This window comes from Pezoporus wallicus, unplaced genomic scaffold (genome assembly GCF_028554395.1).
Source record: "Pezoporus wallicus isolate ANWC-B61680 ecotype Strahan unplaced genomic scaffold, APGP_CSIRO_Pwel_v1 contig_865, whole genome shotgun sequence".
Lineage (NCBI taxonomy): Eukaryota > Metazoa > Chordata > Aves > Psittaciformes > Psittacidae > Pezoporus > Pezoporus wallicus.
The window spans coordinates 1,688,825-1,705,377 of record NW_026636827.1 but is presented as its reverse complement, the minus strand read 5'-3'; the positions used below and the strand labels follow the sequence as shown (position 1 = coordinate 1,705,377).

General features: G+C 39.5%; 1 protein-coding gene across 3 annotated transcripts in view; it reads left to right on the top strand.

The window, feature by feature from the left end:
- The window catches only part of THSD7B (thrombospondin type 1 domain containing 7B), a 284,858-nt gene extending 268,671 nt beyond the window's left edge, over window positions 1–16,187 (top strand). For all 3 annotated transcript variants that reach the window (XM_057401826.1, XM_057401823.1, XM_057401824.1), the window contains 8 exons: window positions 564–709; window positions 5,839–5,998; window positions 6,351–6,524; window positions 6,614–6,709; window positions 7,798–7,880; window positions 9,429–9,621; window positions 13,129–13,216; window positions 15,023–16,187. In XM_057401826.1, the coding sequence (XP_057257809.1) occupies window positions 564–709; window positions 5,839–5,998; window positions 6,351–6,524; window positions 6,614–6,709; window positions 7,798–7,880; window positions 9,429–9,621; window positions 13,129–13,216; window positions 15,023–15,104 (1,022 nt within the window). In that variant the 3' untranslated portion in view covers window positions 15,105–16,187. The remainder of the gene's footprint in view (window positions 1–563; window positions 710–5,838; window positions 5,999–6,350; window positions 6,525–6,613; window positions 6,710–7,797; window positions 7,881–9,428; window positions 9,622–13,128; window positions 13,217–15,022) is intronic.
- The last annotated feature ends 366 nt before the right edge of the window (window positions 16,188–16,553 follow it).

Below are 16,553 nucleotides of genomic sequence, written 5' to 3'. Positions count from 1 at the left end.
GCTGTAACTTTAATGAGCATATTCAGTTTTATTATTTCAAAGGTAATAACATAATTGCTTTTTCTATTCAGTGGCTGAAGAAGTTTTCACTAATAATAAATAGGATTTTAATGGGAATGGCAGAAGTGGTTATGGACGGTAATAGCCACTACAATGTCTGCAGTTTTCAAATTAGCCGCATATAATTGCTCATAGAAAGAAAATTTCATTTGTTAAGAATCTCTGGAAACATAATGTTAGAAATGATGCTGCTATTGGAAGTATTTTCTTGCCATATTTAATAATCAGGGTTTAGTCAAATATTTAAATGCTGCATAAACAAGTAATATATTTGGAAAACATATAAAACTGTGTTTTAAAACTGCGTTTGAAAATATCAGTGACTGCATCATTTAGACTTAGCAATTGCATCCATGTTATCCAAAAAGTCTTCCCAATTCATTGCCGTTTTAACAGATTTTACTAGTGGAAAATGAAGTAGGAATACTGATACATCACAAAATCTGCCTTTCCTTCTTCCTCTGGGTCTCCTTCACTGTGTCCTGTTTTCTTCCCTCACCTAGGCCAGATGGTGCGTGGACGCTCCGTGGTCTTGCAGGCAGAGGGCGAGGGCAGACCCTGCCCGGAGCAACTCACCCAGCACAGGAGCTGCCCAGTGAAGCCTTGCTACAGCTGGCTGCTTGGCCCGTGGTCTCCCTGCAGAGTCCAGGTATGGCTTTCTCCAGCACTCCCTAAAGGCTCCTCAGGTTTCCTGCGGCCAGGGTCAACAACAAAATCATCATTACATAGCACAATCGATTGAGGCTACTGTTCATGGGTCAGAGGTGTCTCTGTGGGCATTGAAGGTGCTGGTAAGATCTGTCAGAAAGCGGGGGAAATTCAGGAGCGGTAAACCTTTGCACCTCATCTTCTAGCCATCAGCAGCGATTTATAGCAATACAGGTTCAAGAACCATGAGCTTATAGAGGTATTAAAGGAGATTTATGGAGTAAATGTGCTTGAGTGAACATAGTCATGGTGACCTATAATTTAATTATATAAAGTAACTCTAACAAGAAAATAGATGCACTAGATTTCAAGAGAGCTTAGCCTGTTTTATCTTTATTCTTTTCCGTTTTGTTTTTTTTTTTTTAAGTAAAGTACTGTATAGCAGGTCTTTCCTCACAAGGTCTTCAGTACAGTACCATGAGTTACTATATGTAATGCTGTTTTATACTTTCTCCTTAGCCTGGCTATCTTTTTAATGATCTAAGAATGGCTGGATTCAGTTGCAGTGTGTTTTAGCTACACTCAGCACCTCTGCTTGGCACTGGAGCAGTCATTTTTTCACTGCCAGTGATTTGCCTGAGTCTTGAGTTGACTTTTTCTTCCCCTCTGTGTTTCTTCTTTTACCCTTATCTGTTTGATCGCATTTCCAATATTAAAACATATTAGTCAGTAACCCTGTTTAAGCAGAGGTGAATCTTTCACAGTGAGGTTTTTCAGGCAAAGTCCACTTGGGCTTCTTAAAGCTGGGTTTGCTGAGGTGGTGATGGGAGAAGGCTGATTGGGGTGGAAAAGTGGCCTGCCTGGTCCCAGGGGACAAGACTTGTACACAGATATGTGGCTTCTTGTCCACTTTATACCATATAGGACATTGAAGCCAATAATGTACATAGACACATCCCATGTGTTTTCTGCTCTGCCTTCTACAGATGCCTTGAATACCTACATGGTTTCTAGGTGCAGTAGATGGATGTGTAGTGAATACTGCAGGTGGCAAAATAGATACCCAAAACTTTCTCAAGTTTTCACAAATGAAATCTGGAGAATGACAGTCTTTGGACAGTCCAAGATCAGAGAAACAGAAATATATTTGTATTTTATATAACAAAGAACAACTCATTGCAGCCAGGGATATGAATATAGTCCTTGTATGTACTGCACTCAGTATTCATTTATGTATAACATAAATGTAACAAAATGATTACATCAGCTGATGTCCAGCTAACATAAGTAAATTCTGTTAAACATTAGCAAAGAGACCTTCAACCATAGGAACTAATGCAGCTGATAAAAGAATTAGTAGGGAAGCTGAATTAAAGCCTTGGCATACTCCAGATAGATAACGCATCATGCAAATTAAAAGTCTGCACATCCAGAACCCAGTTAAATTTCAGCCCAGAGCAAGTAATCACAGCCTTCCCTAACCCAGATATCATCCCGTGCATTCAGTGGAGGTAGAGACTGTGTCTCTCCTTAAATTACTGTGATGTAGTTTCTCTGCCCTTTGCTTTGTTTTGGAGAGGAGCCATTTTATTCAGGTTCACTTCTCCTTAATGAGGTGCTTAGGAATTAAATGTAGTTCATAAATACAGGGTGATTTATTCCTGTGCTGTACTGGAAAAGAAGCTTAAGCTGACTTTCTAAAGAAAGCTTTCAGAAGCCCTGTTCTCAAGGGTGCTTTGTGAAATAAGGTAAATGCGTACTATGCTAAGGCCAAAATGAGTATTGTGAAAGTGTCGTCCTGTAGTAATATAAACAGGACAAGCAATTACGGAGCTAAAATATTTTTTCCTGTATTATGAGATAACTAAGACTGCTTGTCTTAATTGCAGAAGGACTATTTTATACTAAATTGACTTCATGTGAAAAATTAGAGGTGTCTGCATGTTTAGGAACAGAGCCTACTAAGTGTTCTGTATTGCCGATTTTCACGGTACAGGAATCAGTGCATTGTTCTCCAGGTAATTACACATATCACAGGCACACTTCTGGTGGGCATGGGGCATTTCTGCTGCATTCAGAGGGATGCACAACTTGGGAAGTAGTCAATACACCTAATCTTAAAGGGTTACATTACATTAATCATTTTCCTACTGGAGTTGAAGTGGTTTACCCTGATTAGCTTTAAAAAAAAATAAATCAGCAGTGGCTGACACTGTTCTCAATTTTTCCATTAAGGGAATATAAGTAGCTAGACATTATGAAGCACTTACTGCCTAATGTTCCTAAGAAGACTAAGAATGTAGTCCTTCCTTTGTAATGTGTTTTGAAAGCACTCCCTTAAATGTGGTCACACAACACTTCCTCATTAGAGAAAACTTTTAGCTGATTAAATGCTCATCAACCTGTGAAAGCATTGCTCAATCAACTCTTTACCTAAAAGACTTGTGAACACACATGCACCCTAGTAAAAGCTGAAAAGGGAAGAGTTTTCTTAAAGACACTTCTGGGTAAAGCCTCTCATTAGGACTGTTATCTCTTGCCTTATTAGTGTGTTAAATTTGAAGAGGGTGATCTGAGAGAAGTTTATGTAGATGCTGCTTTATGTTAGTGTATTGCTAAATTCAGAAGATACCTGGCTGTCAGAACACAGACCTGGCATAAACCTTCTCCTTATTTTACCAGTGGTCAGTTGCAGCAAGGAGATGAGAGGTGGAGGCTCCATGAGGTTGCTCTTGGAAGGGCCTATACCTCCAGCCTGTATTTAGGGAACCCAAGGTAGGTTCTGCATTTCCCATAGGGTCAGAGTAGAAACTTTTGCAGCCAAATGGAGGGAATCCCCTCTGGAAGTTAAATCCCCTCACATTTCCTACAAGGAGCTCATGGCTCAAGAAGCAATTGCTGGTTCTAGGCAAATCTGAGATGATCACATCTTCCAAGGAAGAACATTTACAATACAGATTTGATCCCCTGAGTTTTGAATATGTGATCATTACCTTGGCAGTTCCCCTCTGATTAGCAGCTATTCCCTGCATCCTCAGTGTGCTGTTGCAGCAGTGAACTTCCTCTGATTCCATACCTATTAATTAGATCTTCAAATGTATAATTTGGGGGACGTGAATAATTGTGAAGATGATAGTGAAGTTAATGCAGTGCTCCTGTATTGCTTGTGACCTTACCAAATATACCAAAAACCATCTCCTACTGTAAATGACAGGACATTTTTCAGTGCGTTCAGCTGATTGTAAAAACACACTGGTTTTGTGTGATTGTTTGTAAGTTCATGGTTCCTTTTTATTTTTTATTCTGAACATTGGAAAATATGAATGTATTTCCAATATTGCACGATACAAAGAATAATGAAAAATGTTGCATGTGGACTCTTACAGTGAGCAATGCTGCACCTGAAAAAAGTACAGTTTTCACATATTTCTATTTCTATCTCTATATTCGTGTGAATATTTACATATTAATTCATGTATGAATACTTCTATATTGTTTACAAAAGAATAAGTTTCTTTTTAAGAACTCTTTTTGTCCTTTCCAGTCATTTAATCATTCCTTGAGCAACTTCGAGCTGGAAATATACTGCAGTTTGATTAGTGCCCATTTCCCCTGAGAATTTTCTCCACATCATCTTCTAGTTTCCAGTAGCCATTTCTAAGAGCTGTAACCCAATTGACAGCTGCATGAGTTATTCACACACCATTAATTTCAGACCACAATAGAGGTTTCAGTGGTGAAACAGTAATTTAGAACAGTAAGTTACATATTGACTAAAGTGAGACATGGTGTTAAAACCTTTAAATCTGGATACATATTATAAATCTACACCAATACTTCTCTCAAATGCTTTTGATTAGCAACTACTCTAAATCCAGCTAGTTAATGCTCTTATTTCCATTTCATTGTGGCTCTGCAACAGAAGGGATGGGGAGAATTAAAAAGCAGCCAGGTGTGTGCAGGAAAGCCATTCCTGAGATTCCTGCTAGCAAACCCACTGCTGAATGAATGCACTCGGCAGGAGCCATTCTGTTCTGCAGATGAACTCTATTATTTTAAAAGAATCCAATGCCAAGTGATCCAAAGGAGCACTTCCCTTGGTTATATAAAAGCAATGTTTCGTCCTTCTTCTTGAGTTTTATTTACCAAATTTTGTAAAGTGCCATTTCCACAAGGCTTCAGGTGCACGTTTCGTAAAGCATCGCACAAGTTTAAAGTGCACCTCAGACAAGTTTAAAATGCACCTCAGACATCATTGCAGCTCTGTTTTTCAGATGAGAATGAAACAATTCCAGCATCTGGAAACAGCCTTATTGCTTCAGCTCTTACAGCATCCTGAGCACTGGATCATCACTTTAGCCAAACAATATTGATTTTCCAGTAAAGGAAGTCTTCTTCAGCAAGCAGTTTGGTGTATTATTAAGTATTTCAGAACTGGGGTGACAAGCGTAGAGTGACTCAGATGGAGCCTCTCCTATTGCTTGTTCAAATGTGGGTATAACAGCTGATGGCTCGCTTTGGATGATGTTTTGGTAGAGTATTTGACATGAGTTGTTGATCTGTGTGTACTCCAGAACCAACAGCTCCCTTTAATAAATTGCACAAACAACCTAGTGAGCAGTAACCCTTCTGGTCTAACTAAGTGTGCTGGAGAATTTTTGCTGTTGCAGAGTTTAAACTATGTGAGTGCTTCTGTTGGGCCGAATCATCAAAGGATGTGAGCAGAAATGTCCATTCCTTATGGGCGGGCTCTTCTCTTGGCCTCTTCAGAAAAGCCAAAAATTTCTGTGTTTGTGTAATTGGGCATTAATTAAGAATCAGTAAATTCACTAGCTCTAGTAAAAGGTACGAAGGTCTGTCCCCAAAGATGGTATTCTTTCATGGTACCCACCTCTTCTCCAGCTTTGATTACAGCATGCTTTTCTGTGTGGTTCTGCCCTTGCCTCTGAGCTTCTCTAGAGATGTGTACAGAGGAGATCTCCATCTGTCTTCCCATAACTGGGGATACTATTGCAGTCTAAAGACCAAATTTGTATCTTTGAAGTCTTTTTAGGTGGAATCAACTGTGTTTCTTCTGTCATCTGCTAACATCAGCAATGGGCGTCTCTATTCCCTTCTATCATTTTGTAGGGTGGACAGTGTGGAGATGGATTGCAAGTCCGCAACCTCACATGTGTAGTGCATGATGCATCTGTTTCTGCTTCATCTAGACCAGTAGAAAGCGCATTATGTGATGAACTGCCTTTGAAGGAGAGTGTGCTGCAGTTACCATGCACTGTGCCATGCCCAGGTAAAGTCTTTGGAAAGCCAAGATGCCTTTCTGCCTTTATAATTGTCTTGAGATGGCGATGCTTCCATAGCTCTGAGTAGTGTCAACTGTCATAAGAATTTGCACTTAAAGTAAATCAGGTAAATGCTGATCGGGTAAATGCTCAGCCTGCTGTTTCTAGATCACCTGGAAAAGCCTTCTTTTGCTTTTTGAGAAAACGAGATTCCCCATGAAGATAAAATCTGAATATTGCATACCACTAAGCGATAAACTGTGGGTATTTCACTACTAAAGCTGTTGTATGCTTGGATTGTCTTTATCCTTTAAAGCTGAGTCCTTTTGAAAACCTGTGATTTATTTTTATAATGTGCAGGTGACTGCCACCTGACAGAGTGGTCAGAATGGAGCTCCTGCGAGCTCACCTGCATCAATGGCAGGAGCTTTGAGACAATGGGACACCAGTCTCGATCCAGGGCATTTATCCTTCAGTCTCCCAAGAACCAGGAGAGCTGCTCTGGACAAGCAATGGAAACACGGCCTTGCTCAGGTAACATGGCCACAGTGCTGCTTCCTCCCATTAAAGAGTTTATTCTGGTTTTGTTGCAAGGTGAAGACTAACTGGTATTAATATCGCAGGAGGGAAGTGTTATGACTACCTGTGGAAAACCAGCCTATGGCGAGACAACGTACGCACAGTGTGGTGTCAGCGCTCAGATGGAATAAATGTCACAGGTATATCAACAAATTGTCATTCATGCACAATTATGAATAAAAAGTCACCATCGAGGTTCTTCTTGCGCATCAGCTGCTCAGAGGGAAGTTGGACATCCCTCCTAACTCCCCCCCAGAATTTCAGTTCAGATTTGTGTGTAGGAAAGGCAGATGGTATCTCACCAGCCTTGCTGACAGGTCAATGTCACACATGTGTTAACAGTATTTGGGTGAGTTGCCCCTACTGTTGAGTTGGTCATGGAAAGAAATGAGTACACATACATTAAAAGGGCTGCCTGGGCTGGCTTGCCCAGCTGTTAGTGCAACCTTTCTGTGATAGTGGAGAACAGAAGAGAATATCACACCACGTGGTACAGAGCCCAGTTTCTGTACCTCTTCTTCTATTCAACACACAGGTATCTCAAATCTCTCAAACTGTGAGATGTTTGCTGTTGCCGTGACCTACAAATTCTGCCTACACAGGATGAAAAAGGAAATTCATGGTCAGCACTTTGAAGCTCCATGAGAGACTGGCAAAGGCAGTAGGGCTTGCACATGTGTAGGATCTCTCTCAATATGCACAGGGTGAATGGAGAGAGAGTAGAAGTGAAAATGCAGATGTTCTTATCTAGTTCTATTTATAATGACTAGTTAAGATAATAACTAAAGTTTTATGTGCGAATGTTGCTGAGCAGTTAAGAACTCATTAACATGTTTTTATGCCTATAGAACCACAGACTTCCCCAAGTGAGGATGGGCAAAGGCATTATGTGAATTATGTCTTCTTATGTAGATAAGGCATTAATGAGGACACAGAAGTTCTGCATCTAATTCTTGAGTCTGTCCCGAACTTCCTATGTGGCCTGTGGCAAATTGCTTAAATCTGTGTATCTCTGTTCTCCATTAACAAGATGGGTATGATAATAATTCCCTGCCTTGTTAAGGCAAATTAATTAATGCAGTGCCTACAGATATTATGCTAATGTGCTCAATAGGCTAGTATTTAACTATATAAAGCAAGCAAGCAAGCATTTCTTACACTATTGTGATCCAAGTCAAAAACATTTTAAAGCATGCCCTTGAAGTCACTCCATATTTTCTTTTACCAGGAGGGTGTGCACTTCGGACAAAACCTGCGGAAGTTCGGTACTGCAGCCCAGCGTGCACAAAACCGTTCTCTTACTGCACACAGGTAATTGCTCCCTGCAGAATATGGTTGAGAAATTAACACTACAAAATCTATTCAATTAGTCTGTGTATGCATTCCGGGACCTAGAAGATATTTTAGCGTGTCTATGGTACCACCTCGAGGAAGTTGTGGGAATTTCAGTTTGTGGGAATTTTCAGTCACCTGTTTATCTGCATGAACAAGTGATGGAGTATTTATGTGGTGTTACGAGTTTGCTTTTTTTCTGTGGAGGAGCTTTGGAACCTCTTGGTTTAATTTTAATTGAATGCTATTGAACAGTCCTGTAGAAAATGGACTGTTTGAAACTTCTGTAGTAGAAGAGATAAAAGAGTATGTCCTCCCCTGCTCCTCCATGGACACAGAAAGCCTTCATGAATGTAGGGAAGCTGCAGCATCATGATCCCACAAACTCCATACTGTCTTCTGCAACAGTTGCTGAATTGTGGATCCACTGCCACTTCTTTTCCTCTGAGCAAACACGAGACAAGAGATTATGAATTTCCCTTCCTGCAGTACTGAACTCCAGAGTAAAAGCTTCCCAGAATGCCTTATACATGTCAGTACTGTGATGGAGTATAAAACCTAGAACCCTTAAAGTAGCCAGGGGCAGCTGGGATTTAGATATTTATGTTTTGAAAATAGCCTCCACAGCTCTCAGCTTCAGCTGAGAAATTACAATTGAAACTAGCTCATGGGTAACTGAAAGTGGCTGAGAGGGTGGTCATGGGAGTACTCAGAGCCTACAGGAACGTAAAAATAATGCAAACGTGAATTTATTTGCTGTAAAAACTCTAAATTTAGACTTCACCTTTTCACCAGAAAAGCTCAGGATCATGCCTTTTAACACGTGGGGAACACAGTGGCAACAAAACTGATGTCAAAAGTTAACCTCTTATCACAGAGACTGTAAATCAGTCACCTGTTTGAATCATAAGTGATGCTATCAGACTGTCAGACAGGCATTGTAATTACAAGAACATTAACAAAACAAACAAAAATCTAAAAAAGCTTTTTAAAAGTAGAAGTCCAGAAAATTAATTATCTATTTACCAAACCACAGACTTCTAAGAAACCTCTTGAAGAATCTGCTTATGCTGATCTAGGGCAGTGGATATTTGGCTATATGAAAGCAAGCTTCATTTCAGATAGCCCTGTTAAATACTTGAATGGAAATACATGGGTATGGTTTGGGTCTGAAGTGGGATTGGTTTTTGTTTGTCTCTTGTAATGTCTAGCAGGGTCAGTGGGAATTTTTTTACTGAGGATTTTAGATCAAGCCATAGATGCCTCTTAAGCCTGTTAGGATGCAAATTTTTGTATGTTGGGCTTCTCTGTAGTTACCAACTCTTTTTCAACCAGTTCCCCAAATAGACTTTTGCTTTTTTTAGCTGAAAAGGGTTTACAGACACTAGTTCCTGGCTTGGTTGTTTTGGTGGTTAAGTTGCATGTGCAGTATATACCTTGCATTTTCTTTGTGGTATGCCTACAATTTGCACTGTTCTGTGAGAGGATGTTATTTGGTTTAATACTGAATTCCCTTTTATTGCCTAGAGAGGAGTCTGCGGTTGTGAGCGAGGATATACAGAAATAATGAGATCAAATGGTTTCCTGGATTACTGCATGAAGGTACCAGGTTTAGAAGATAAGAAAGCTGATGTTAAGACCATTGCTGGAAAAAATAAACCTGTCAACTCAAAAATGCATGACATTTTCAAAGGATGGTCTATTCAACCTTTTAATCCAGGTGAAAAACTTAAATATGAATGGAATAAATTGTCTTTACAACATTTCTATAGAGGAAAGGTACAAGCTTTGCAGATCATAACATCAGAGATTGTGTCTGTAAGCTGCAGAGAAACCTCCCAGTTTCCAATTTGCATGCCATCTTTCATTTGTTTGTACCTATTCAGAGTAATCACAATCTCTTATGTTGAGAGATAACAAAGACATGATGAAGCAATAATATTTTGCAAAAGTATACTCATATGTGATTTGGGGGGATGCTTAGAACTTTTATCTGATGATGTTTCTAGAAGTAATATGTTTGGACCAGGGAAGACACTGATCACTAGCACTTTAGAAGATTCAGAGCAGAAAGTACTTAAGATTTCATTACAGAAAACATTGGTTGTTTCTTGCCATATTTCAAAAGTGTATGAAAAAAACAGGATAGAAAGTGTAGAGTTTAAAATGTTGAAGAGATTAAAAAACCCCCAAAGCCAAACACAAAAAGCAGGCAAGTTGCTGTGCCCAAGAAGTACATCCCAGGAGGATCTCTGATTTCTACATCATAAAATGCTTCCCAGTTGGAACCAGATACCAGATGTGCCCACACTAGTCCACAGGACTGGTGCTGTAGCTGTAATAGCTGATTGCCATTTTGACTTTTATTTTGAAAAATTAATTTGTTCAAAATACATTTCTAAAATGCAAATAGGACTTTAAAATGAGAGACAACGGTGTCAGGCACATCAAGTTTTACTGAAACATATTAGTTCTCCCCGTATTCATAAACACTGGCAGCACAGTCTTCCCCCTCCTCTGTTACCTGACATTGCATTTGTTTCTTATTAGTTTGTAATGAACATAAGACTTCAGAAAACATGTAACGAATGGTTCTGTTACAGGATTCAGGGAGCCATAATTCTATCTGATATATGTGATCACACTTTGAATGTTACATTTGCATGTTTGATTTGCATACAGTAGTTAACCTTTGCATTGACACTCTTCAAGCTCACAGAGCTCAGTCCAAAGCCTTTTGAAGTTGGCTGGGTTTTGAACAAACCCATCATCCTGAAGCCCATGCAGTTCACAGCAGTTTGAGTCACAGGTTTGGGGTTAATTGCCTTTTTGTCAGCTTCTGTGGCCCTCGATAGGCTGTCTTACTTAGGTGTCACCTCTTCAGCTGGTACCTTTACAGGGTTAGAAAAGGGAGAGAGGTGTAGGTGGATGCTGCAACCTTCTCTTTTTAAATCAGCATTTGAGGTTACAGCTCTGAAAGCTTTTGGTGGGCTTGACCTCAGTGCAGCATCTGTGAGCCAGTGCTCCCCCAGGGACTGCAAGACAGAAATAGGGACTAAGGAGCTTTTACAGAGCATGGTGTTATTTAATTTTAGGGCAGAAATGTTATAGAAGCAATATATGGGGAAGCAATAACCATGCTCCATATGTGCTAATTTTATCACCAACCCCATGGCATCTTGCAGGTAACTCTTCAGTCTGTATCAAGGCTGGTGCTCTTCAAATCACTCCCTTTTGTCTAACTTGACAAGATATGTAATTCCCTTAAACAGGCTCTCAGGCTTACTAGTCTGGAGGTTTGCAACAAAACCAGTTATGCTCTTGTTAGCAGGCCTATGGTGAATGCTCCCTGTATGGATGGCATTTACTGCCCTTCAGTACCATAGCCCTTGACATTTGTGTACGTCTGAGGACTTACATCTGTCAGTAAAAATATACATGCCTTTCTCCAGTGCATTTGTGATTTCCCTTCCTGTTTACAGTTTGGAACACAAATTTTATTATGATTTAATAAGTCTGCTGGTTTTGGTCTTTCAAGCGCTCTGCTGGAAAGCATAGAGCTGATTTTTAATCAGGCTGCTTTTTAACTTTCTTTGCCATACTCTGGGAGGCCACAGTTCAGATACAGAAACTTTTTGAACATGAGAGGCAATTTAAATAGGATCGTTTAAACTGGAGGATGGCATGGTCCAATGCCTTTATGTTGGGAATTGAGACTATAGCTGCTTTCATAGCAGGCATGGCATATTTTTGTGGCTGTGACAGTTCCTTCACAGGACTGCTAAATGTTTTGTGGCCAGCCCCAGTTGAGAGGGTGAAAAATTTCATAGCTAGACTTCAAAAAAGAGCCCACAACAAAACTAACCCAGACCAAATGAACAGAGCTCTTCTGACATGGGGAATAAGCTCTATGTGTTTTGTGGAGAAGAGAAAATCTGTGAGAGGTACTTGTCTTTTCCACAAAGCCTGGAAGAAAAAAAAGAGAAAGAATGGGATCTGATTAAATATGTTTCTCTTTGAAAAAAATCAGCATTCAGACATCAAATGTAAAACAGTCCTAGGGATTGTCCATGAAGTAACTTCCCACTCGCATGACTGAATTTGAAATGGCCTCTGTCAAATCATGTCTGTGGGCACAGCACAGGTTCGTATTCCTGCCTCCAGTATTAACAGCTCTGTTGACGTGAATCAGCTCAGATTACTGCTGCATGGAAAAAATACCAATGCTTCTCCTCACAAGGAAAGCTGTACTGCCAGAATAAAGCAACAAACAGAAATACTGATCTTATAAAAATTATTAGTACTAAGGATGTATCCAAATACTGTTTTGAGACTTTCTATCAGAAGGAAAAGTTTCAACACAATCAAGCTCATGTGCATGAGGTTCCTGCAAGGGTCACAGAGTGGATCCACTGTCATTGCTGCCCAAATAGTCCTTTCAAGAGCATTACATTGTCTGAAAGCCAGTTATGTCTCTTGCTCCTGTGGCCCGACTAGAGAGCTCTTGCACAACTTGATCCCTCTTACCAACACAAAGCATATTCTTGTTTTTTATTCTAAGCTGAATCTATTCCCATTTGTTGCCCAAGCATTTTTTAGCTCCAAGTAGCTGGTTCAGTTGTGCTTGCTGGTGTTTTTACCCCAGTTGACCCCCAAGTATTTACAGAAAACAATCCCATCCGTTCTCAGTCCTCCTTTCATTAGGCTAAACATATCAGGTGTTCCCCCTGTTTCTGTCTGGGTCAGCTCAATATTGAACCACCTTTGCCAGAACAGCCACTGAAGCTCCTGAGCAATTTACTGCAATTATCTCATGCCCCTGGTCCTTTCCACAGGCAGGAGCCTGGCTGGGTTCTTACGCTGCACCAAAAGCCCAGGCTGCCTGTAATGAACTGCGGGAATTTAGCCAGAGGGGAGATTATAAAATAATGCTGCTTTGGAAAACTGAGGCAAAGAGCTCATTTTAAGTTTTCATTGAGGAAAATCTACACTCATTACCAAAGTTAAGATTTTGTCTTTAAAACAGTTGATTTTTACAGGAATCTTTTGTTTTTTCCTGTCAAAAATGTGGGCTTTATGGGTTATTTCCAGTCAGTCCTTGCTTGTTTCCCATCCAAGATGCTTCTAGTTTTGCTTGTGGGCTGTTTACTTACACTGTTAGGAATTTGTTTATTTTACAATAAAGTTTTTTATTCTTCCTCTGTCATTTTTCCACATCTTCCAACAGATGGTAAACTGAAGATGTGGGTATATGGAGTATCAGCTGGTGGGTTCCTCATCATAGTTTTCCTGATCTTTACATCCTACCTGATGTGGTGAGTATGGCAAGTATTTTGTCCTTAAATAAAAGCTAGTTTGCTTTTATTTAAACAATCCAAAATATATCACAACAGTCTGTGTTGCAGAGCTTTAATTCTCAGGGCTTTATGAAAGCCTTGGATTACTTAACTGCCTTTATTTGGCCCCTGTGTCACAGGAATTTAAAACTCTCAAAATTGTAATGTTAACGGATGTAACTGTGAAGAAGCATGATGGCCATGCAGGGAAAGAGTTCTTTTTGGTTATCAATAGAGCCTTATATTTATTCAGACTTCTGCTGGGATTAGAAAGGGCTTTTTATTGTATTCTTAAAAAAAAAAAAAGGATAAAGTAAAACTGAAAAACGGCAAGGAGGCCGATTGGATCAAGGAGCTGGCTTCCGCTCAAGGAAGGACTAAATAGAATAGGGGCATTCAGTTGGAAAATTGTGTTTGACGTGCAAATACAATAGAGATCTATGAAATCATGAATGGAGTAGAAGAGGGTGCTAGGGAATTTTTATTTCCCACAATATCAGAAGTAGGAGGCATCTGATGAAATGATCATTTAAAATAAACAAAAGATTTTATTTTTCACACAGTGCATTATTACCTTTTGAACTTAATGCTGCCGGGGACTGTGCATGCCAGGAAGATAAATGGATTCAAAGACAGCATAACAGTTCATGGGAGATTGGATCTCTTGGTGTTAATTGCGGTTTTCTGGATGTGTGCTCTAGCTCAGGAAATCCCTAAATAGGTTTTTTGCTATGAATACATCAGGTGGAAACATGTTCTGTATCTAAAGCTGTGGTTACCAGCCACTGTTAGAGATACGGTACTGGATGTATGGAAGCTCTGCTCTACACCAGTGCATCACTGGTGGTGGGCTTTACTGGTGGGGAGGGGATGTCTACCCTCCTCCAAAGCAGCCGTCACCCCTCGCAGGGGTGGTAGGCCTGGCTTGGCAGAGCTAGTGTTGTGTTATATGGTTCCAGTATTTGGAAAGACACTGCCATTGATGCATCTTGGAGGATAAGAAGGGGACAGTGGCTAGCATCCATGTGTCCTGCAGTGCCTGTAGCTGTCCTTGAAGACCATGGAGCTGGCTTGGTCTTTACTAACATTAATGGTGTAAGCTCTCCCAACCCCTGTCGGATCAGGACAGGCAACCAAAGAGTCACAACCATGGCCTGCCAGCATTACTGCCCTCTTTAATCCAAAATGTGCTTATTCTCACTCATTCTCTTAGTCCTTCTCTCAGCCTCTCTTCAGTTAAAAGCTTAAATAACAGCATTTGGAGTCTGCTTAGGAGTTGCAGCTTCCTTATTTTCCAAGCCATATCGCTACCATCTCTCTGTGGTTTCACAGTGGAGCACACAGAGGATTTTTTGAATTCCATTACATAGTTCTCCATCACTTGAAGGCTGGTGAGGAAGTGTATTTCTCAATAATAATTATTGTTGCTTCAATACCATGACAAAGAAAAATGAGAATATCCCACTCCTAGACAGTTCATGTTTCAATTTTTCTGCGAGGTGTTCCTTGTTTTGTCAGCTCTGCGAAGACATGGGAAACAAATATGCTTTATTTCCTCTCCAGATGAAGAGCACAGTTGGCTGCCTGTTTTCAGCAGGCTGTGTTCATACCACACATGTAATAGCACAGAAGCAGATCCATGTGGCTTTTTTGGAAGTAGTTACTGTACTGCAAGATAAAATAACCAGCATGGGAAGTTGATTTTTTGATGAAGTTTGGGTTTTAATGGTGTTTCTGAGCTTATTACAGTTTATAATTTTGTCTCCTGAAATATTTTTCTTGCAGCAAAAGAACAAAGCAGCATCAAAGCACTCCTCCACAGCAGAAGCCTCTAACCTTAGCTTATGACGGAGACATTGATATGTAACGTAAAAAAGAAATCCAAATGTAGACATCAACTGCCTTAACTGCTTTCTTTTTTGGAACTCTCCGACTTCTCAGTTTTTTGAGGAATCTCCTGATGTGTAATATACAGGGCAGAACAGAAGTATTGCAAGCTTAGAATTTTGCCACCTCTTTGTTAAAAATAATGGAGTCAAAGACTTGGATCTTGTGAAACTTTTTCTGAGGAGACCAGAACATACATCTCTTCCTGTTGGGCAATGGGAATGAAAAAAAAAAAAGGAGAATCTACAGACATCAAGAGGAATTAGTGAAAAAAAAAAAAAGGCATGACAATCCTGAGGAAAATGTGACATTTACTGTAAATGACAAGTTTGACACAGCATCATTATGCACTATATTAGTGCAGGGTTCTTTATTCTTCACATATTTCAACAATGAGTTTTCTAGTGCTTACATTTCGTTCAAAGACTTTAGAACTGGATCACATATTTTGAGAATCATAAGGAAGAATGAGTTGAAGTGTCTGAAGTTATCAGGTTTTTTAAAGTTTCTTCCTTCTTATCCTGTTTTCTAGTCTGGAATATGATTTTCCTTCATTTCCACCTACAGGACAGAATAAGGATTGTTGTGGAAAAGCATAGGTGGTTTCTTAACCAAGAATATTTTTTAAAGAGTTGAGTAGATAGGTGTTTTGATGAATGGTTAGAGGATTTGGTTGTTTAAAAAGTATTTTAAATTAAATTAAACCATGTAGATGCATTACGGCCAGTCTAAATTGCTATTCAGTTGAATTAATACAAACTCTGCTTTTATATTTAAATTTTCTTATCTGAAATATTTATAAATTCTTTTTTTGAATTTAATTACCTGACCTCATTTAATATGCATCAAACACAGATACAGTTTGTAGAAGGTCTTGCTTTTTTAAATGTTTCAAAACCACTGAGAAGTTACTTGTCTTAAACATCTGGGGACATTTGAAGAGGGTAAGTGTTTATAGTAGTGTGTGTTGCAAGTAAGAAAGTGCCATCTTGTGGTATTGACTTGTATTTATAAACAAATAAAATGCTAAAGAGAGTGAGAAAATTGCTTCTGGTATGTTGAATTAAATATGTGTAAACAACATTCATTATTAGTCTTTGACTGTGTCTGAGGTTAGGCTTGGATTTCAAACAATTCTGGCATATTTTGTGCTGTAGTGATTAGTGAAAGAAATGTAGACAAGTACAAGTTGAGAGAACAGTTGCAGATCTGGAGAATGCTTGGTCTTATTTTTAGCTCAATGCTGTTGCTTATTTCAGTAATCAGAAAGAAGGGAAGAGGGAAGAGAGAAGAGAGAGGAAGAGAAGAGAGGAGAGAAGAAAAAAGGAAAAGAGGAGAGAAGAGAAGAGAAGAGAAAGAGAAAAGAGAAGAGAAAAGAGGATGAGAAAAGAGAAGAGAAGAGGATGAGAAAAGAGAAGAGAAGAGGATG